Source organism: Crinia signifera, chromosome 4, assembly GCF_055691185.1.
Source record: "Crinia signifera chromosome 4, ASM5569118v1, whole genome shotgun sequence".
In the NCBI taxonomy this organism is placed as follows: domain Eukaryota; kingdom Metazoa; phylum Chordata; class Amphibia; order Anura; family Myobatrachidae; genus Crinia; species Crinia signifera.
The window spans coordinates 339,477,439-339,501,441 of record NC_139220.1 but is presented as its reverse complement, the minus strand read 5'-3'; the positions used below and the strand labels follow the sequence as shown (position 1 = coordinate 339,501,441).

Genomic DNA, 24,003 nt, shown 5'->3' with positions numbered 1-24,003 from the left:
TGGCAAGAGTAGTGTCAGAGTTCAAATGTTAAATAAGACTACTACTACTACTACTACTACTACTACTACTAATAATAATAATAATAATAATAATAATAATAATAAATATATATTTTAATACATTTGACGTCTCACCATTAGAGAAGACCTGTATTGTTTTCTCAATGTCCTTTAGTTTCTCCATGATTTCGGCACCTGTAGGCAGGACATAATGACACAGTAAGAAGTCCTGACCACCCTCTGTAGGGTCACTCACCGTCCTGACCACCCTCTGTAGGGTCACTCACCGTCCTGACCACCCACTGTAGGGTCATTCGCCATCCTGACCACCCTCTGTAGGGTCACTCACCGTCCTGACCACCCTCTGTAGGGTCACTCACCGTCCTGACCACCCACTGTAGGGTCACTCCCCGTCCTGACCACCCTCTGTAGGGTCACTCACCGTCCTGACCACCCTCTGTAGGGTCACTCACCGTCCTGACCACCCACTGTAGGGTCATTCGCCATCCTGACCACCCTCTGTAGGGTCACTCACCGTCCTGACCACCCTCTATAGGGTCACTCACCATACTGACCACCCTCTGTAGGGTCACTCACCATACTGACCACCCTCTGTAGGGTCACTCACCGTCCTGACCACCCTCTGTAGGGTCACTCACCATCCTGACCACCCTCTGTAGGGTCACTCCCCGTCCTGACCACCCTCTGTAGGGTCACTCCCCGTCCTGACCACCCTCTGTAGGGTCACTCCCCGTCCTGACCACCCTCTGTAGGGTCACTCATTGTCCTGACCACCCTCTGTAGGGTCACTCACCGTCCTGACCACCCTCTGTAGGGTCACTCCCCGTCCTGACCACCCTCTGTAGGGTCACTCCCCGTCCTGACCACCCTCTGTAGGGTCACTCCCCGTCCTGACCACCCTCTGTAGGGTCACTCATTGTCCTGACCACCCTCTGTAGGGTCACTCACCGTCCTGACCACCCTCTTTATGGTCACTCACCGTCCTGACCACCGTCTGTAGGGTCACTCACCGTCCTGATCACCCTCTGTAGGGTCACTCACCGTCCTGACCACCCTCTGTAGGGTCACTCCCCGTCCTGACCACCCTCTGTAGGGTCACTCACCGTCCTGACCACCCTCTGTAGGGTCAATCACCGTCCTGACCACCCTCTGTAGGGTCACTCACCGTCCTGATCACCCTCTGTAGGGTCACTCACCGTCCTGACCACCCTCTGTAGGGTCACTCCCCGTCCTGACCACCCTCTGTAGGGTCACTCCCCGTCCTGACCACCCTCTGTAGGGTCACTCACCGTCCTGACCACCCTCTGTAGGGTCACTTACCATACTGACCACCCTCTGTAGGGTCACTCACCGTCCTGACCACCCTCTGTAGGGTCACTTACCATACTGACCACCCTCTGTAGGGTCACTCACCGTCCTGACCACCCTCTGTAGGGTCACTCACCATACTGACCACCCTCTGTAGGGTCAATCACCGTCCTGACCACCCTCTGTAGGGTCACTCACCGTCCTGACCACCCTCTGTAGGGTCACTCCCCGTCCTGACCACCCTCTGTAGGGTCACTCACCGTCCTGACCACCCTCTGTAGGGTCACTCACCATACTGACCACCCTCTGTAGGGTCAATCACCGTCCTGACCACCCTCTGTAGGGTCACTCACCGTCCTGACCACCCTCTGTAGGGTCACTCACCGTCCTGATCACCCTCTGTAGGGTCACTCCCCGTCCTGACCACCCTCTGTAGGGTCACTCACCGTCCTGACCACCCTCTGTAGGGTCACTCACCGTCCTGACCACCCTCTGTAGGGTCACTCACCGTCCTGACACCGATGTCCCACTATTGAGTTTTCACTAACACTCATATTTCCAAGCCTGGATTCACAGCTGTGTTGTGTCTCGTTTGATACATCGTCTACAGATAGATAGAAGGACAACTGTTACGGCCTGATTCATAGTCACACAACAAGGCTGTAACTTCTAAAGTTGCCAAAACAGAAAAAAAACGCTATATTCTAGTGTTACATTGGGCGCTGATATACTAATAATTAAATTAAATACCAAAAAGAAATGTATAGTTGATACACAAATACAATTGTAATATACCTAAGCTGCAGACCTCTACATGTACAAGTGTATGTACAATAGCCTGCCTTTTACCTGGACCTATCATATATACAGTAGGTACAGGGTAGGGACAGGAAAAGATTACAAAGCCAAAGGAAATTGAGTTTCTGCGCTAATTATGGATTTAAAGCACCATGAATGAATACACTGACGCAGACACTCTGGATATTAATAATAATAAATTGTATATATTTATCTATATAATAAAAATGAGAACATTATTTTAGGCGGCCACCTAAAAGATAGATAATAACAATACAATAATACAAAAAAAAACTAAAATAGTATAAAAACATTAGTGTCATTTATTTTGGAATATGGACTGGGTGCTATTTACATACATTGATGCCCTCCATGCTGACTCCGATCTAGTTATATTATGTCAGGACGTCTTAGACTGGTTCATTAATTGGGACGGTACAGTAATGGGGATATTAGAGTAATGGGGATGGTACAGTAATGTGGATGGTACAGTAATGGGGATGGTACAGTAATGGGGATATTAGAGTAATGGGGACGGTACAGTAATGAGGATGGTACAGTAATGGGTATAATACAGTAGTGGTGATAAGACCGTAACGGGGATAATACAGTAATACGGATGATGCAGTAATCGGTACGGTACAGTAATGGGTATAATACAGTAATGGGGATGGCACCAGTATTGGAGATTGTACAGTAATGGGGAAGGTACCGTAATAAGGATTGATACAGTAATTGGTATGGTACAGTAATGTGGATGGTACAGATATGGGGATGGTACAGTAATGGGGATGATACAGTAGTGGAGACTATGGAGTAATGGGGACGGTACAGTAATGGGGATGATACAGTAATGGGGATGATACAGTAATTGGTATGGTACAGTAATGGGGATATTAGAGTAATGGGGATGGTACAGTAATGGGGACAGTACAGTAATGGGGATGGTACAGTAATGGGTATAATACAGTAGTGGTGATAAGACCGTAACGGGGATAATACAGTAATGGAGATGATACAGTAATCGGTACGGTACAGTAATGGGTATAATACAGTAATGGGGATGGCACCAGTAATGGAGATTGTACAGTAATGGGGAAGGTACCGTAATAAGGATTGATACAGTAATTGGTATGGTACAGTAATGTGGATGGTACAGATATGGGGACGGTACAGTAATGGGGATGATACAGTAGTGGAGACTATGGAATAATGGGGACGGTACAGTAATGGGGATGATACAGTAATGGGGATGATACAGTAATTGGTATGGTACAGTAATGGGGATATTAGAGTAATGGGGACGGTACAGTAATGGGGATGGTACAGTAATGGGGATGGTACAGTAATGGGGACAGTACAGTAATGGGGATGGTACAGTAATGGGACAGTACAGTAATGGGGATGGTACAGTAATGGGTATAATACAGTAGTGGTGATAAGACCGTAACGGGGATAATACAGTAATGGAGATGATACAGTAATCGGTACGGTACAGTAATGGGTATAATACAGTAATGGGGATGGCACCAGTAATGGAGATTGTACAGTAATGGGGAAGGTACCGTAATAAGGATTGATACAGTAATTGGTATGGTACAGTAATGTGGATGGTACAGATATGGGGACGGTATAGTAATGGGGATGATACAGTAGTGGAGACTAGGGAGTAATGGGGACGATACAGTAATGGGGATGATACATTAGTGGTGATGAGACAGTAATGGTAATAATACAGTAATGGGATGATACAGTAATCGGTACGGTACAGTAATGGGGATAATACAGTAATGTAGATGGTACGGTAATGGGGACGGTATAGTAATGAGGATGGTACAGTAATGGGTATAATACAGTAATGGGGATGGCACCAGTAATGGGGATGGAACAGTAATGGGGAAGGTACTGTAATAAGGATTGATACAGTAATGTGGATGATACAGCAATCGCTACGGGACAGTAATGGAGATGGTACAGTAATGAGGACGGTACAGTAATGAGGACGGTACAGTAATGGACATGATACAATAGTGGGGATGGAACAGTAATGGGATGTTACAGTAATGGGGATGAGACTGTAATGAGGACGGCACAGTAATGGGGACGGTACAGCAATGGTGATAATACAGTAATGGGGATAATACAGTACTGGGGATGGTGCAGTTATTGGGACAGTACAGTAGTGGTAATAATACAATAATGGGGATAATACAGTAATGAGGATGGCACAGTAATGGGGACGGTACAGCAATGGTGATAATACAGCAATGGTGATAATACAGTAATGGTGATAATACAGTAATGGGGATGGAACAGTAATTGGGATGAGACAGTAATGAGGACGGTACAGTAATGGGGACGGTACAGCAATGGTGATAATACAGCAATGGTGATAATACAGCAATGGTGATAATACAGTAATGGGGATAATACAGTAATGGGGATGGTTCAGTAATGGGGACGGTGCAGTTATGGGGACAGTACAGTATTGGTAATAATACAATAATGGGGATAATACAGTACTGGGGATGGTTCAGTAATGGGGACGGTGCAGCTATGGGGATGGTATAGTAATGGTAATAATACATTAATGGGGATAATATAGTAATTGGGAAGGTACAGTAATGCGAACAATACAGCAATGTGTACATTACAGTAATGGGGATAAAACATTAATGGGGATGGTACAGTAATGGGGATAATACAGTAATGGGGATAATACAGGGGGTTTTGTTGATAATAGTTTAATAGTGTCTGTGTACAGTCTGTTGCTGCACCTAACAGAGAGACACCTATTTTACCCATTTTTCTTAGTTTAACAAATAAATCTGAACCTAAAATACACATAGAGAAATACAATCTACTGACATCTAGTCATTTGCCATAGCAGCAGCCTCTGTACTACTTACACACTGAGACAGGAATCAGGAAAGCAGGTGATGTCACTGTGGCTGGGGGACCCTACAGAGGGGGACCCTGTGTACAGTATCCCCTGAGCCCCACCCTTAATCTTGATATGGTACTTGGGCTACAAATGATGGGGTATAATGTGTAGCAATAGTGTGGGTTGTGTGGATGTGATACACTCACGTTTCACGATCACAAGGTATATGATGACAAAGAGGAGACCAGCACAGAGCATGGACAGAGCACAGATCAGATAGACCCATCTGCTCACCGTGGAACCTGTGGAGAGAGAGAGGGGTGGAACTGACGCATTTCACCATTTGGGGCCAGTCACATATTACATTTGTATAAGGGAACCATGTAACTGGCTGTAGCGTTACTCTGGGGAGGACTCTGTACAATATGTAACCTGATGGTCTTCATCCGGTGGAGTAGGACACGTGGTATAGAAATGCTCCCAGTACTGGGGTACTTAGCTACCTCTCCCCAATGAAGCCGTTCCGTATTGCCACTTTATATACCGTAGTAATGTTTACCTCCGCAGATCAGTATTACTGCATGAGCTGGAATGGGAACAGGATCTAGACCCAGCAGTACAACTAGTCCCCATGGCTGACTTTTGGGGCCTATTTTTCATTTTGTGGATATCCCCATAAAGCATCAAATTTTGAGGGGTATCTGCAAATAATAAGACTTTACTGGGTTTATCTACAAGAAAATGGAGGAGATATCTGCTGCGGATCCCCTGTTTTCAACTTAAAGTAAAAAGCCCTGAAAAATCCCGGGAGGGTGATTTCTTGCCATATTTACCAATCTTGGCTCCAGTAGCTAATACTTTGTGACAGCTGTAGAGGGAGGACCAGAGAGGGAACTGTATCAGGAGTAAGACACTGACTTTAGACATGTTGAGTTTAGGGAAGCATCTGCTCATCCAAGGGAAGAGTTGATAGCTGAGAGACAGCTGATGATGCCAGAGAGGAGAGATGGGAAGAGAGGAACATTTTTGGTTGCAGTCTCTAAAATTTGGGGAGACTGAATCTGTTGATGACCACTGAGAAAAGAAGCCTGGAGGTGAAAGAGTAATGGGCCAATGAGGGTAAATCTAGAGAAACACCCTTTGTTTTGGCAGTGAGTAGGACACCGATACCTTAGCGAGTACAGCTATGGTGGGATGGAGACATTGACGGCTGGAGGTAGGAGAAGGTGAGATGATGGAGTCATGGGGAGAAGAAAGAGGATGTGTTGGGGAAGGGTCTGTGGTCGCCAGGTTACCACTATGAAGGTCGATCATTAGGTGGACCACTAAAGGTTAACAGGGTTTAGCTCGAGACATGTCGACTCACATCATGTAAAAAATGTGTGTCGACCTTTTGACTGTCAACCTCCCCATTGTTGACCGAATGCTTGTGTCGACCTTCCAACACGTCGGCTTATTTCATGTGTCAACCTTTAGTGGTTAACCTCATAGTGTCTGGTCTGGGCGGCCTGGTCCTCAGATTCTCTGGCGAGGTCCGTGGCTCCTAATACACAGGCAGACTCATTCCCAAATCTTTACCTTTGGCTTCTGGTGCCTTCCCCGTTCCCAGCAGTCGCTTTGGCGCTTTGAGATCGATCACATTGACATATAGACGTTTCTCATCTAAAGTAAATTGGAGACAATAATGAGCGGAAGAGAAGATTCCATATATCCCACTGTCAGGTATAGATGCATTGACGTCTTATTATAATACTATAGAGAACCTGCACACAAATGTTTCCTGTGCACATGTGGGGGTGCTATCCCCAACCCCCTACTATAGAGAACCTGCACACAAATGTTTCTGTACACATGTGGGGGTGCTATCCCCAACCCCCTACTATAGAGAACCTGCACACAAATGTTTCTGTACACATGTGGGGGTGCTATCCCCAACCCCCTACTATAGAGAACCTGCACACAAATGTTTCTGTACACATGTGGGGGTGCTATCCCCAACCCCCTACTATAGAGAACCTGCACACAAATGTTTCCTGTACACATGTGGGGGTGCTATCCCCAACCTCCTACTATAGAGAACCTGCACACAAATGTTTCTGTACACATGTGGGGGTGCTATCCCCAACCCCCTACTATAGAGAACCTGCACACAAATGTTTCCTGTACACATGTGGGGGTGCTATCCCCAACCCCCTACTATAGAGAACCTGCACACAAATGTTTCCTGTGCACATGTGGGGGTGCTATCCCCAACCCCCTACTATAGAGAACCTGCACACAAATGTTTCTGTACACATGTGGGGGTGCTATCCCCAACCCCTACTATAGAGAACCTGCACACAAATGTTTCCTGTACACATGTGGGGGTGCTATCCCCAACCCCCTACTATAGAGAACCTGCACACAAATGTTTCTGTACACATGTGGGGGTGCTATCCCCAACCCCCTACTATAGAGAACCTGCACACAAATGTTTCCTGTGCACATGTGGGGGTGCTATCCCCAACCCCTACTATAGAGAACCTGCACACAAATGTTTCCTGTACACATGTGGGGGTGCTATCCCCAACCCCCTACTATAGAGAACCTGCATACAGATGTTTCCTGTACACATGTGGGGGTGCTATCCCCAACCCCCTACTATAGAGAACCTGCACACAAATGTTTCTGTACACATGTGGGGGTGCTATCCCCAACCCCCTACTATAGAGAACCTGCACACAAATGTTTCTGTACACATGTGGGGGTGCTATCCCCAACCCCCTACTATAGAGAACCTGCACACAAATGTTTCCTGTACACATGTGGGGGTGCTATCCCCAACCCCCTACTATAGAGAACCTGCACACAAATGTTTCCTGTGCACATGTGGGGGTGCTATCCCCAACCCCCTACTATAGAGAACCTGCACACAAATGTTTCCTGTGCACATGTGGGGGTGCTATCCCCAACCCCCTACTATAGAGAACCTGCACACAAATGTTTCCTGTGCACATGTGGGGGTGCTATCCCCAACCCCCTACTATAGAGAACCTGCACACAAATGTTTCCTGTACACATGTGGGGGTGCTATCCCCAACCCCCTACTATAGAGAACCTGCACACAAATGTTTCCTGTACACATGTGGGGGTGCTATCCCCAACCCCCTACTATAGAGAACCTGCACACAGATGTTTCCTGTACACATGTGGGGGTGCTATCCCCAACCCCTACTATAGAGAACCTGCACACAAATGTTTCCTGTACACATGTGGGGGTGCTATCCCCAACCCCCTACTATAGAGAACCTGCACACAAATGTTTCCTGTACACATGTGGGGGTGCTATCCCCAACCCCCTACTATAGAGAACCTGCACACAGATGTTTCCTGTACACATGTGGGGGTGCTATCCCCAACCCCCTACTATAGAGAACCTGCACACAAATGTTTCCTGTGCACATGTGGGGGTGCTATCCCCAACCCCCTACTATAGAGAACCTGCACACATATGTTTCCTGTGCACATGTGGGGGTGCTATCCCCAACCCCCTACTATAGAGAACCTGCACACAAATGTTTCCTGTGCACATGTGGGGGTGCTATCCCCAACCCCCTACATGCAGTATTGGATATAGACGAGAAGAATGAGAAGTTGCGTCACACCTGGAAATCATTTATTTTATGTTTAAAATATTTATTAAAAAGGTTAATTGTATTACTTCGTTTATTGAAAGAAATTGGTAGAGGAATCCCTTAGACCTTTTATTGTACCGGTCAGTTAGTGGGACCTGTAAATGCTTGGGTGCAATATCGAGGGGTTAAAATCATGAGATATACAACAAATAAATACAGTAATACAACAAAGTGCTCCAAGATGTAGGAATAGTGTAGCGTGATTAGATATTGACAGATTGTCCACAATACAATGTAAATGACACTGTTACCCAGTGGGATGTTTAATTAGTGGGTTTGTAGCCAAAGTATTCTATTTTTTAGACACGGGGGGGGGGGGGGGGGGGGGCGGCTAGGGGTATTCAGCTTTTATCAGCAGCTCAAATGGATATAGGGTACAACGGTGCTAATCAGACTCATGGAACAGGTTATTAATGAAATTACATTTGTCACTTTGTTCTAAAACTATCATAGACATTGGTAAATAAAAAGTTATTGCGGATGTATAGATGAAAAAACTGGTATTGGATTTGTTAGTCAAGAATTGGATGTTTATAGTCACCCATTAGCGTCCATTGTGGTTCCTATGTTGTGTCCGTTCCTAGGTGATGCTTCCCTGTGTTGGTCATAATTGTTAGCAGCCCGGGTGGTGAATCTTGTTTGATGGACTCTATGGAGAGATGTCACTATCCTGCTGTGAGGGAACCTGGTCATGTGTGGGTTCCATCTCATGCAGGCTTGTATGGGTCCAGTTAGAAACGTAGTAAAACGCTATCCTAGCAAAACGCGTCGGTGACCACCCATGTAGCCACCCACCCAATTGGACATTTTCCTGCGATACAACTTTTTGACTGAACCAGCTTCCAAACCGACCATCCCAACACAGCTGTCTCTAACTGGACCCATACAAGTCTGCATTAGATGGAACCCACAAATGACCAGGTTCCCTCACAGCAGGATAGTGACATCTCTCCATAGAGTCCTTCAAACGAGATTCACCACCCGGGCTGCTAACAATTGGGACCAACACAGGGAAGCATCACCTAGGAACGGACACAACATAGGAACCGCAATGGACGCTACCGGGTGACTATAAACATCCAAATTATTGACTAACAGGTACTTGTGAGTTATCCGGGCTGCCGATTTTTTCATCGCGCCCGAAAAATCGCAGGCATCGCGTTGGTCGCGGCCATTATAAGGGGCCGCGACCGACGCGATACCCGCGATTTCCCATAGACACGATGGACCCGATTTCCCATAGACAGCAATGTTAAAATTATTACAGTAATGTTAAATGATGTGCAAAATAAAATGACAATGTGAAATGGGCCAATTTGGCCATTTCACATTGGACAAGGGGACGCGGACACCTGTGAAGCCCGCGAGGGGACGCGGATACCTTGAAGGTATCCGCGTCCCCTCGCAGGGCACACTGCGCTCGCCAAGCTTCGGGCTCGCTGCGCTCGCCACACTTTCTATTCTCAACTCCGCGCCGACGTGGATAGTGGGGGTATGAAAAGGTCGGAGGACGCGTACCGCCGCCCCTCGCGGGCTCGCTGCGCTCGCCACGCTTCGGGTTGGCGTCAATAGCGGGGTGGCGTTAACGGTGGTGGGGGGCCATGAAACATTTTTTTTTAAACATATCCAATGTGAAATGGCCATATTGGCCCATTTCACACTGTCATTTTATTTTGCACATCATTTAACATTACTGTCATACATTTAACATGGGAAATCGGGTCCAGTAATTTTTACATTACTGTCTATGGGAAATCGCGGGCATCGCGTCGGTCGGGTGTCCTTAAGTTAACTAAACTTAAGGACAAAATCAGCAGCCCGGATAATTCACTAACAAATCCAATACCAGTTTTTTCATCTATACATCCACAGTATCTTTTTATTTACCAATGTCTATAATAGTTTTAGAATAAGTGACAATTTTAATTTCATTAATATATCACCTGTTGCATGAGTGTTTTTAGCACAGTTATACCCTATAGTCATTTTAGTTTCTAATCATAGTGGGTGTGACACCCCACAAACACTTAAATGCAGCTTGGCACAGCTACTGACTGTGGCACAGCTACTCTACCCAAATGTGGTACTTAGAATCACAAACCCCATTTTTCCTTTACTAGCAGCTCACTAGTTCCCTTTATACCCCTTTCAGATTGCACTTAATTACCGGGTTCATTCCGGTTTGTTGCCAGTTTGACCCAGTTATAGGTGCGATCTGAAAGGGCTTTCTGGGTCAAGCAACTGGTAAAAAAGCAGGGTTCTTACCAGTTCATTGCCAGATTGCTGTGCAGTGTGACCGGGTTAATCGGGTTGAGTGAGCCAGTTTCCATTCACACTGATGGAGGAGGCAGTGCTTGGAGCAGTACCAGCTCCAAATGCTGCCTCCTCCCCCACCCCTGATAATGATTCTCCTCTGTGTCCCCACATAACGTCAGCAAACTCAGTAATATTGCCGGGATGCTGTAGTGATCTGAACAGAGCAAAATGCAGGATTTCACCAGGACTGAGCCGTTTAAAAGTCCAGATGCGACCCTGCATTTTGTGATGTGAAAGTGGTATTATGTGTCTTGTTGTAATTTTAGCATTCAGCCAAGAGGTAGTGATGACATTCTGCTTCTGTCTTGTGTCTTGTGATTGCATACTGTCTGGTACTGGCAGAGAAATAGTATGATGGTATTAGGGGAATTTGTTAAATAAAACACCCACCCACCTCTCTGGTGTGAAAGGGGATATGATAGAGAGTCATTAGAGGTGCAAAAACTGCAAGTTATGGCCACACCCCGTGGTAATCTACTGCAACCAAGCAATCGCCAGAGTGGTAGTGTTCTCCCCTGGAGCAGTACGTATACTGTGGCTAGTCCCTCTATCCACTACGCTTCTAAAGCCTTATGGCAGTGGTTCCCAAACTTTTTCAGTCCACGGCACCCTTTGGGTCTCCATGACTTTTTCAAGGCACCCTTAAACCAAAATATTTACTGAACTGTCCTTTTTTTTTAAGTAGCTGGGTCAAAACAATGCTATCAGTCTTTAGAGCAGGAAAAAAAATATTCATTAATTTGTTTGTAAAAATAATAACAGAAATCCAAGAAAAAATATATTTCTTTGATTTCTTTCAAAGAACAATTGACGGCACTCATTAACAGGAATAACATTTAAAAAATAAACAATGTACCATGTATGGCCATGGGTGCTTTTCTGATTTATGCCCAGCACCCAGCAATAGCTCTGCTCTCTGACCACTCTGCAGTGTCCCAGGACCTCTGCATGTAAAGAGGGACCTGCCAGCTGAATCCAACACCGCAGTGGGGGACCGAAGGAGAAAACAGCGCCGCTGGAGCCCCATATACTGTAACACACATTGCCACAAAGGCATCAAACCAATGCAATGTATAGTGATAAGTAGCAATTTATTTTACATAGCGAACATAAATACTCCATGTCGTCATTTTTGCAGTGCAATACTGGTCACCTGCATCCATTAAAAAAAAAAACAGGCTTTATATAAAATAACAGGTTTTTTTTTTTGCAGTCAAATAAATCAATTTAAAAAGGTTCCTGTGCATCCATGCACCAAGACCAACCCCTCCCCCCACCTGCTTACCAGCTTGTCCTCTCTCTTACCTACTGTATAACATTGTATAATACCCCTTTTAGACCTGCGACCTGGCAATTACCAAGCATCATTTTGCCGGATGCATTCTGACCCCCTTTCACACCGAGTGGCACATTTTCTGAATAACTCTGTTATTTCTTTGGTGTGAAAGGGTCAACCCAGGTCTTAAATCCCGGGTCGCTGACCCTGGAGAAAAGCAGGGTTGTGACCTGAGATTTAAGACCCAGGTTGACCCTTTCACACCAAAGCAATTCCTGTGTTAAAGTGCCTACACATGTAGTGATGCTGAAGCATTGGATTACTGGATTGAAATGTGTAACCAGGTAATTTGCTGCTTTGTGTGAAATAGGTATAAGTCATTTATAGTAGGCACCTCACTCCTGTAGATTTCATTACATCTAACATTCATTTTTTACTAACTTTCTCATCCAGAATTTGAATTAGACGCCAGGACCCTTGTCCAGTGCACTCTTTGGCCTCTGCAGCATAATTCAGCCCAGCCTGCTCGCACCAGCAGTCTTTGCTGGCTACACCCCCTGCCCAGTCCTGAGCACCCCACCTACACCAATCCCCCACTCCCTCCCACCTGCACATGAGCTGCTGGCTGACTCAGCACAGGTCACTGCCGCAAGCTAGTTGCTCGGCTCCCTGTACTCTAATCCCCGTTACACCCGCTGCACGGCCCGCTGCTTCACTCCCACTCACCCGGCGCCGATGTACACGCTGCCCGGCCTGCTGAGTTGGCACGGGCAGCAGCTTAGCTCCCTGCACTCCATTTCCCCACGGCATACACCCGCTGCACAGCCCGCTGAGTCGGCTAACACTCAGCCCCCCCTCCAGCACAGGTGAAACGCTGCCCGGCCTGCTGACTTGGCACGGGCAGCTGCTCTGCTCGCTGCACTAAGCCCCACTCCCCCGGCGCCGACGTACTGTACACGCTGCTCGGCACAGGCAGTCGCTCAGCACTGCACTCACCTATTCCCCACGCCGGCTAGCTCCACAAACACTGGCCAGTTTGCAACTTTGCATGAGAAGAAAAAAAAAAGACATGCGGCTGAAAGGCTGTGGTGGCGGCACCCTTGTGACAGCACCGCGGCACCCCAGGGAGCCGCGGCGCACAGTTTGGGAACCACTGCCTTATGGCCTATTGTTAAAAGTGACCCTGATTTACCAGCCTTTAAAACAGTTCGCCCGTTGGCGGCCTTCAGACGAGGACGTAATTTATGTGATCGTTTGGTCAAAAGTGATATTACTGGGATGAATATTCCCAGGGCCCCCAACATATATGTTAAGCCCCCGGGCTGTTATAGCTGTTTTAATTGCATTACGTGCAAATACATGATTGTGTGCAAAAATTTTAAACACCCCCACTCCAACAAAATGTATGACATTCGATCTGTCCTTACATGTAGGTCTGATTACGTTGTGTACGTGATAGTGTGCCCCTGTGGGTATTACTATGTAGGTCAGACCACTCAGGCATTTCGTGTTCACATGGCCCTCCACAGGTCGGCCATTGATTTGGCCCTATCGGGGAGAACAGTGGAGCAGCCTGTGGCATGCCATTTTAAGGCTGCAGGTCACACGTTGGGGTCATTAAATTATTTCATCATTGACACTGTTAGTAATTCTGCTTGTGGTGGGGATAGGGCTAAACGCCTACTGGTCACTGAATCTAGATGGATCTTCCACCTCAAAAACATTCATCCTCATGGATTGAATGATAAAATCAATTGGAATGCAGTCACGTGATTTCCTCAGCTTTGATTATTGTTTTGTTTACATTTATCTTTTTCCTTTTTTCTTATGTTTATTCTCATGTGTATTATTATGCATGCTTTGCCCTATGTATGATGATGTTTGTGCCTGATTATTCACTTGTTTCCCCACCTCCCGGTGTAGGTGACAGCCTTGGTGTATACTAGGTATTAAAGTATATAACAATACTGCAGTACCAGAATAACCCCCCGGGTGTAGACTACAGCCTTGGTGTATTGGAGGTATTATAGTATATAACAATACTGCACTACCAGAATAACCCCCCTGGTATAGACGACAGCCTTGGTGTATAGAAGGTATTATAGTATATAACAATACTGCAGTACCAGAATAACCCCCCCGGTGTAGGTGACAGCCTTGGTGTATAGAAGGTATTATAGTATATAACAATACTGCAGTACCAGAATAACCCCCCGGTGTAGGTGACGGCCTTGGTGTATAGAAGGTATTATAGTATATAACAATACTGCAGTACCAGAATAACCCCCCTGGTGTAGGTGACAGCCTTGGTGTATAGAAGGTATTATAGTATATAACAATACTGCAGTACCAGAATAACCCCCCTGGTGTATGTGACAGCCTTGGTGTATAGAAGGTATTATAGTATATAACAATACTGCAGTACCAGAATAACCCCCCTGGTGTAGGTGACAGCCTTGGTGTATAGAAGGTATTATAGTATATAACAATACTGCAGTACCAGAATAACCCCCTGGTGTAGGTGACGGCCTTGGTGTATAGAAGGTATTATAGTATATAATACTGCAGTACCAGAATAACCCCCCTGGTGTAGATGACAGCCTTGGTGTATAGAAGGTATTATAGTATATAACAATACTGCAGTACCAGAATAACCCCCCTGGTGTAGATGACAGCCTTGGTGTATAGAAGGTATTATAGTGTATAACAATACCGCAGTACCAGAATAACCCCCCTGGTGTAGATGACAGCCTTGGTGTATAGAAGGTATTATAGTATATAACAATACTGCAGTACCAGAATAACCCCCTGGTGTAGGTGACAGCCTTGGTGTATAGAAGGTATTATAGTATATAACAATACTGCAGTACCAGAATAACCCCCCTGGTGTAGGTGACAGCCTTGGTGTATAGAAGGTATTATAGTGTATAACAATACTCCAGTACCAGAATAACCCCCCTGGTGTATGTGACAGCCTTGGTGTATAGAAGGTATTATAGTGTATAACAATACTGCAGTACCAGAATAACCCCCCTGGTGTAGATGACAGCCTTGGTGTATAGAAGGTATTATAGTATATAACAATACTGCAGTACCAGAATAACCCCCTGGTGTAGGTGACAGCCTTGGTGTATAGAAGGTATTATAGTATATAACAATACTGCAGTACCAGAATAACCCCCCTGGTGTAGGTGACGGCCTTGGTGTATAGAAGGTATTATAGTGTATAACAATACTGCAGTACCAGAATAACCCCCCTGGTGTAGATGACAGCCTTGGTGTATTAAAGGTATTATAGTGTATAACAATACTGCAGTACCAGAATAACCCCCCTGGTGTAGATGACAGCCTTGGTGTATTAGAGAAGTTATTATAGTATATAACAATACTGCAGTACCAGAATAAGCCCCCGGTGTAGGTGACAGCCTTGGTGTATAGAAGGTATTATAGTGTATAACAATACAGCAGTACCAGAATAAGCCCCCGGTGTAGGTGACAGCCTTGGTGTATAGAAGGTATTATAGTATATAACAATACTGCAGTACCAGAATAACCCCCTGGTGTAGGTGACAGCCTTGGTGTATAGAAGGTATTATAGTATATAACAATACTGCAGTACCAGAATAACCCCCCTGGTGTAGATGACAGCCTTGGTGTATAGAAGGTATTATAGTATATAACAATACTGCAGTACCAGAATAACCCCCCTGGTGTAGATGACAGCCTTGGTGTATAGAAGGTATTATAGTATATAACAATACCGCATTACCAGAATAACCCCCTGGTGTAGGTGACAGCCTTGGTGTATAGAAGGTATTATAGTATATAACAATACTGCAGTACCAGAATAACCCCCCTGGTGTAGGTGACAGCCTTGGTGTATAGAAGGTATTATAGTATATAATACTGCAGTACCAGAATAACCCCCCTGGTGTATGTGACAGCCTTGGTGTATAGAAGGTATTATAGTGTATAACAATACTGCAGTACCAGAATAACCCCCCTGGTGTAGATGACAGCCTTGGTGTATAGAAGGTATTATAGTGTATAACAATACTGCAGTACCAGAATAACCCCCTGGTGTATGTGACAGCCTTGGTGTATAGAAGGTATTATAGTATATAACAATACCGCAGTACCAGAATAACCCCCCTGGTGTAGATGACAGCCTTGGTGTATAGAAGGTATTATAGTATATAACAATAATGTAGTACCAGAATAACCCCCTGGTGTAGGTGACAGCCTTGGTGTATAGAAGGTATTATAGTATATAACAGTAATGCAGTACCAGAATAACCCCCCGGTGTAGATGACAGCCTCTGTGTATAGAAGGTATTATAGTATATAACAATACTGCAGTACCAGAATAACCCCCCTGGTGTAGGTGACAGCCTTGGTGTATAGAAGGTATTATAGTATATAACAATACTGCAGTACCAGAATAACCCCCCTGGTGTATGTGACAGCCTTGGTGTATAGAAGGTATTATAGTATATAACAATACTGCAGTACCAGAATAACCCCCCTGGTGTAGGTGACAGCCTTGGTGTATAGAAGGTATTATAGTGTATAACAATACTGCAGTACCAGAATAACCCCCCTGGTGTATGTGACAGCCTTGGTGTATAGAAGGTATTATAGTATATAACAATACTGTAGTACCAGAATAACCCCCTGGTGTAGGTGACAGCCTTGGTGTATAGAAGGTATAATAGTATATAACAGTAATGCAGTACCAGAATAACCCCCCGGTGTAGACGACAGCCTCTGTGTATAGAAGGTATTATAGTATATAACAATACTGCAGTACCAGAATAACCCCCCTGGTGTAGGTGACAGCCTTGGTGTATAGAAGGTATTATAGTGTATAACAATACTGCAGTACCAGAATAACCCCCTGGTGTATGTGACGGCCCTGGTGTATAGAAGGTATTATAGTATATAACAGTAATGCAGTACCAGAATAACCCCCCGGTGTAGATGACAGCCTCTGTGTATAGAAGGTATTATAGTATATAACAGTACTGCAGTACCAGAATAACCTCCTGGTGTAGGTGACAGCCTTGGTGTATAGAAGGTATTATAGTATATACCAATACTGCAGTACCAGAATAACCCCCTGGTGTAGGTGACGGCCTTGGTGTATAGAAGGTATTATAGTATATAACAATACTGCAGTACCAGAATAACCCCCCTGGTGTAGATGACAGCCTTGGTGTATAGAAGGTATTATAGTATATAACAATACTGCAGTACCAGAATAACCTCCCTGGTGTAGGTGACAGCCTCGGTGTATAGAAGGTATTATAGTATATAACAATACTGCAGTACCAGAATAACCCCCCTGGTGTAGGTGACAGCCTTGGTGTATAGAAGGTATTATAGTATATAACAATACTGCAGTACCAGAATAACCCCCCTGGTGTAGATGACAGCCTTGGTGTATAGAAGATATTATAGTATATAACAATACTGCAGTACCAGAATAACCCCCCTGGTGTAGGTGACGGCCTTGGTGTATAGAAGGTATTATAGTATATAACAATACTGCAGTACCAGAATAACCCCCCCTGGTGTAGGTGACAGCCTTGGTGTATAGAAGGTATTATAGTATATAATACTGCAGTACCAGAATAACCCCCCGGTGTAGGTGACAGCCTTGGTGTATAGAAGGTATTATAGTATATAACAATACTGCAGTACCGGAATAACCCCCCTGGTGTAGGTGACGGCCTTGGTGTATAGAAGGTATTATAGTATATAACAATACTGCAGTACCAGAATAACCCCCCTGGTGTAGATGACAGCCTTGGTGTATAGAAGGTATTATAGTATATAACAATACTGCAGTACCAGAATAACCCCCCTGGTGTAGGTGACAGCCTTGGTGTATAGAAGGTATTATAGTATATAACAATACTGCAGTACCAGAATAACCCCCCTAGTGTAGGTGACAGCCTTGGTGTATAGAAGGTATTATAGTATATAACAATACTGCAGTACCAGAATAACCCCCCTGGTGTAGGTGACAGCCTCGTGTATAGAAGGTATTATAGTATATAACAATACTGCAGTACCAGAATAACCCCCCTGGTGTAGGTGACAGCCTTGGTGTATAGAAGGTAATATAGTATATAACAATACTGCAGTACCAGAATAACCCCCCTCGTGTAGGTGACAGCCTCGGTGTATAGAAGGTATTATAGTATATAACAATACTGCAGTACCAGAATAACCCCCCTGGTGTAGATGACAGCCTTGGTGTATAGAAGGTATTATAGTATATAACAATACTGCAGTACCAGAATAACCCCCCTGGTGTAGATGACAGCCTTGGTGTATAGAAGGTATTATAGTATATAACAATACTGCAGTACCAGAATAACCCACCTGGTGTAGGTGACAGCCTTGGTGTATAGAAGGTAATATAGTATATAACAATACTGCAGTACCAGAATAACCCCCCTGGTGTAGGTGACAGCCTCGGTGTATAGAAGGTATTATAGTATATAACAATACTGCAGTACCAGAATAACCCCCCTGGTGTAGATGACAGCCTTGGTGTATAGAAGGTATTATAGTATATAACAATACTGCAGTACCAGAATAACCCCTTGGTGTAGGTGACAGCCTTGGTGTATAGAAGGTAATATAGTATATAATACTGCAGTACCAGAATAACCCCCCTGGTGTATGTGACAGCCTTGGTGTATAGAAGGTATTATAGTATATAACAATATTGCAGTACCAGAATAACCCCCCTGGTGTAGATGAAAGCCTTGGTGTATAGAAGGTATTATAGTATATAACAATATTGCAGTACCAGAATAACCCCCCTGGTGTAGATGACAGCCTCGGTGTGTAGAAGGTATTATAGTATATAACAATACTGCAGTACCAGAATAACCCCCCTGGTGTAGGTGACAGCCTTGGTGTATAGAAGGTATTATAGTATATAACAATACTGCAGTACCAGAATAACCCCCCTGGTGAATGTGACAGCCTTGGTGTATAGAAGGTATTATAGTATATAACAATACTGCAGTACCAGAATAATCCCCCTGGTGTAGGTGACAGCCTTGGTGTATAGAAGGTATTATAGTATATAACAATACTGCAGTACCAGAATAACCTCCCTGGTGTAGATGACAGCCTTGGTGTATAGAAGGTATTATAGTATATAACAATACTGCAGTACCAGAATAACCCCCCGGTGTAGATGACAGCCTCGGTGTATAGAAGGTATTATAGTATATAACAATACAGCAGTACCAGAATAACCCCCCTGGTGTAGGTGACGGCCTTGGTGTATAGAAGGTATTATAGTATATAACAATACTGCAGTACCAGAATAACCCCCCTGGTGTAGATGACAGCCTCTGTGTATAGAAGGTATTATAGTATATAACAATACTGCAGTACCAGAATAACCCCCCTGGTGTAGGTGACGGCCTTGGTGTATAGAAGGTATTATAGTATATAACAATACTGCAGTACCAGAATAACCCCCCTGGTGTAGGTGACAGCCTTGGTGTATAGAAGGTATTACAGTATATAACAATACTGCAGTACCAGAATAAGCCCCCTGGTGTAGGTGACAGCCTTGGTGTATAGAAGGTATTATAGTATATAACAATACTGCAGTACCAGAATAACCCCCTGGTGTAAATGACAGCCTTGGTGTATAGAAGGTAATATAGTATATAACAATACTGCAGTACCAGAATAACCCCCCTGGTGTAGATGACGGCCTTGGTGTATAGAAGGTATTATAGTATATAACAATACTGCATTACCAGAATAACCCCCCCGGTGTAGGTGACGGCCTTGGTGTATAGAAGGTATTATAGTATATAACAATACTGCAGTAACAGAATAACCCCCCTGGTGTAGGTGACAGCCTTGGTGTATAGAAGGTATTATAGTATATAACAATACTGCAGTACCAGAATAACCCCCTGGTGTAGATGACAGCCTCGGTGTATAGAAGGTATTATAGTGTATAACAATACTGCAGTACCAGAATAACCCCCCTGGTGTAGGTGACAGCCTTGGTGTATAGAAGGTATTATAGTATATAACAATACTGCCGTACCAGAATAACCCCCTGGTGTAGGTGACAGCCTTGGTGTATAGAAGGTAATATAGTATATAACAATACAGCAGTACCAGAATAACCCCCCTGGTGTAGGTGACAGCCTTGGTGTATAGAAGGTATTATAGTATATAACAATACTGCAGTACCAGAATAACCCCCTGGTGTAGGTGACAGCCTTGGTGTATAGAAGGTAATATAGTATATAACAATACAGCAGTTCCAGAATAACCCCCCTGGTGTAGATGACAGCCTTGGTGTATAGAAGGTATTATAGTATATAACAATACTGCAGTACCAGAATAACCCCCCTGGTGTAGATGACGGCCTTGGTGTATAGAAGGTATTATAGTATATAACAATACTGCAGTACCAGAATAACCCCCTGGTGTATGTGACGGCCTTGGTGTATAGAAGGTAATATAGTATATAACAATACAGCAGTACCAGAATAACCCCCCTGGTGTAGATGACAGCCTCGGTGTGTAGAAGGTATTATAGTATATAACAATACTGCAGTACCAGAATAACCCCCTGGTGTATGTGACAGCCTTGGTGTATAGAAGGTATTATAGTATATAACAATACTGCAGTACCAGAATAACCCCCCTGGTGTAGATGACGGCCTTGGTGTATAGAAGGTATTATAGTATATAACAATACTGCAGTACCAGAATAACCCCCTGGTGTAGGTGACAGCCTCGGTGTATAGAAGGTATTATAGTATATAACAATACTGCAGTACCAGAATAACCCCCCTGGTGTAGGTGACAGCCTCGGTGTATAGAAGGTATTATAGTATATAACAATACTGCAGTACCAGAATAACCCCCTGGTGTAGGTGACAGCCTTGGTATATAGAAGGTATTATAGTATATAACAATACTGCAGTACCAGAATAACCCCCCTGGTGTAGGTGACAGCCTTGGTGTATAGAAGGTATTATAGTATATAACAATACTGCAGTACCAGAATAACCCCCCTGGTGTAGGTGACAGCCTTGGTGTATAGAAGGTATTATAGTATATAACAATACAGCAGTACCAGAATAACCCCCCTGGTGTAGGTGACAGCCTTGGTGTATAGAAGGTATTATAGTATATAACAATACTGCAGTACCAGAATAACCCCCTGGTGTAGGTGACAGCCTTGGTGTATAGAAGGTATTATAGTATATAACAATACTGCAGTACCAGAATAACCCCCCTGGTGTAGGTGACAGCCTCGGTGTATAGAAGGTATTATAGTATATAACAATACTGCAGTACCAGAATAACCCCCTGGTGTAGGTGACAGCCTTGGTGTATAGAAGGTATTATAGTATATAACAATACTGCAGTACCAGAATAACCCCCCTGGTGTAGGTGACAGCCTTGGTGTATAGAAGGTATTATAGTATATAACAATACTGCAGTACCAGAATAACCCCCCTGGTGTAGATGACAGCCTTGGTGTATAGAAGGTATTATAGTATATAACAATACTGCAGTACCAGAATAACCCCCCTGGTGTAGGTGACAGCCTTGGTGTATAGAAGGTAATATAGTATATAACAATACTGCAGTACCAGAATAACCCCCCTGGTGTAGGTGACAGCCTTGGTGTATAGCAGGTATTATAGTATATAACAATACTGCAGTACCAGAATAACCCCCCTGGTGTAGGTGACAGCCTTGGTGTATAGAAGGTATTATAGTATATAACAATACTGCAGTACCAGAATAACCCCCCCTGGTGTAGGTGACGGCCTTGGTGTATAGAAGGTATTATAGTGTATAACAATACTGCAGTACCAGAATAACCCCCCTGGTGTAGATGACAGCCTTGGTGTATAGAAGGTATTATAGTATATAACAATACCGCAGTACCAGAATAATCCCCTGGTGTAGGTGACAGCCTTGGTGTATAGAAGGTATTATAGTATATAACACTACTGCAGTACCAGAATAACCCCCTGGTGTAGATGACAGCCTTGGTGTATAGAAGGTATTATAGTATATAACAATACTGCAGTACCAGAATAACCCCCCTGGTGTAGGTGACAGCCTTGGTGTATAGAAGGTATTATAGTATATAACAATACTGCAGTACCAGAATAACCCCCCTGGTGTAGATGACAGCCTTGGTGTATAGAAGGTATTATAGTATATAACAATACTGCAGTACCAGAATAACCCCCCTGGTGTAGGTGACGGCCTTGGTGTATAGAAGGTATTATAGTATATAACAATACCGCAGTACCAGAATAACCCCCCGGTGTAGATGACAGCCTTGGTGTATAGAAGGTATTATAGTATATAACAATACTGCAGTACCAGAATAACCCCCCTGGTGTAGATGACAGCCTCGGTGTATAGAAGGTAATATAGTATATAACAATACTGCAGTACCAGAATAACCCCCCTGGTGTAGGTGACAGCCTTGGTGTATAGAAGGTATTATAGTATATAACAATACTGCAGCACCAGAATAACCCCCCTGGTGTAGGTGACGGCCTCGGTGTATAGAAGGTATTATAGTATATAACAATACCGCACTACCAGAATAACCCCCCTGGTGTAGATGACAGCCTTGGTGTATAGAAGGTATTATAGTATATAACAATACTGCAGTACCAGAATAACCTCCTGGTGTAGGTGACGGCCTTGGTGTATAGAAGGTATTATAGTATATAACAATACTGCAGTACCAGAATAATCCCCCTGGTGTAGGTGACAGCCTTGGTGTATAGAAGGTATTATAGTATATAACAATACTGCAGTACCAGAATAACCCCCCTGGTGTAGACGACAGCCTTGGTGTATAGAAGGTATTATAGTATATAACAATACTGCAGTGCCAGAATAACCCCCCTGGTGTAGGTGACAGCCTCTGTGTTTATAAGGTATTATAGTATATAACAATACAGCAGTACCAGAATAACCCCCCTGGTGTAGATGACAGCCTTGGTGTATAGAAGGTATTATAGTATATAACAATACTGCAGTACCAGAATAACCCCCCTGGTGTAGATGACAGTCTTGGTGTATAGAAGGTATTATAGTATATAACAATACTGCACTACCAGAATAACCCCCCTGGTGTAGGTGACAGCCTTGGTGTATAGAAGGTATTATAGTATATAACAATACAGCAGTACCAGAATAACCCCCCTGGTGTATGTGACAGCCTTGGTGTATAGAAGGTATTATAGTATATAACAATACTGCAGTACCAGAATAACCCCCCTGGTGTAGATGACAGCCTCGGTGTATAGAAGGTATTATAGTATATAACAATACTGCAGTACCAGAATAACCCCCCGGTGTAGATGACAGCCTTGGTGTATAGAAGGTATTATAGTATATAACAATACCGCAGTACCAGAATAACCCCCTGGTGTAGATGACAGCCTTGGTGTATAGAAGGTATTATAGTATATAACAATACTGCAGTACCAGAATAACCCCCCTGGTGTAGATGACAGCCTTGGTGTATAGAAGGTATTATAGTATATAACAATACTGCAGTACCAGAATAACCCCCCTGGTGTAGGTGACGGCCTTGGTGTATAGAAGGTATTATAGTGTATAACAATACTGCAGTACCAGAATAACCCCCCTGGTGTAGACTACAGCCTTGGTGTATAGAA

The 24,003-nt window shown here is 44.2% G+C and overlaps 1 protein-coding gene across 1 annotated transcript in view; it reads right to left on the bottom strand.

Moving 5' to 3' along the window:
* The window catches only part of LOC146072906 (uncharacterized), a 75,387-nt gene that overhangs the window by 41,917 nt on the left and 9,467 nt on the right, over positions 1–24,003 (bottom strand). The window contains exons 2-5 of the mRNA XM_083180085.1: positions 6,590–6,673; positions 5,218–5,313; positions 1,838–1,933; positions 136–195 (exon numbers count right to left, since the gene is read on the bottom strand). Of these exons, the coding sequence (XP_083036211.1) occupies positions 136–195; positions 1,838–1,933; positions 5,218–5,313; positions 6,590–6,673 (336 nt within the window). The remainder of the gene's footprint in view (positions 1–135; positions 196–1,837; positions 1,934–5,217; positions 5,314–6,589; positions 6,674–24,003) is intronic.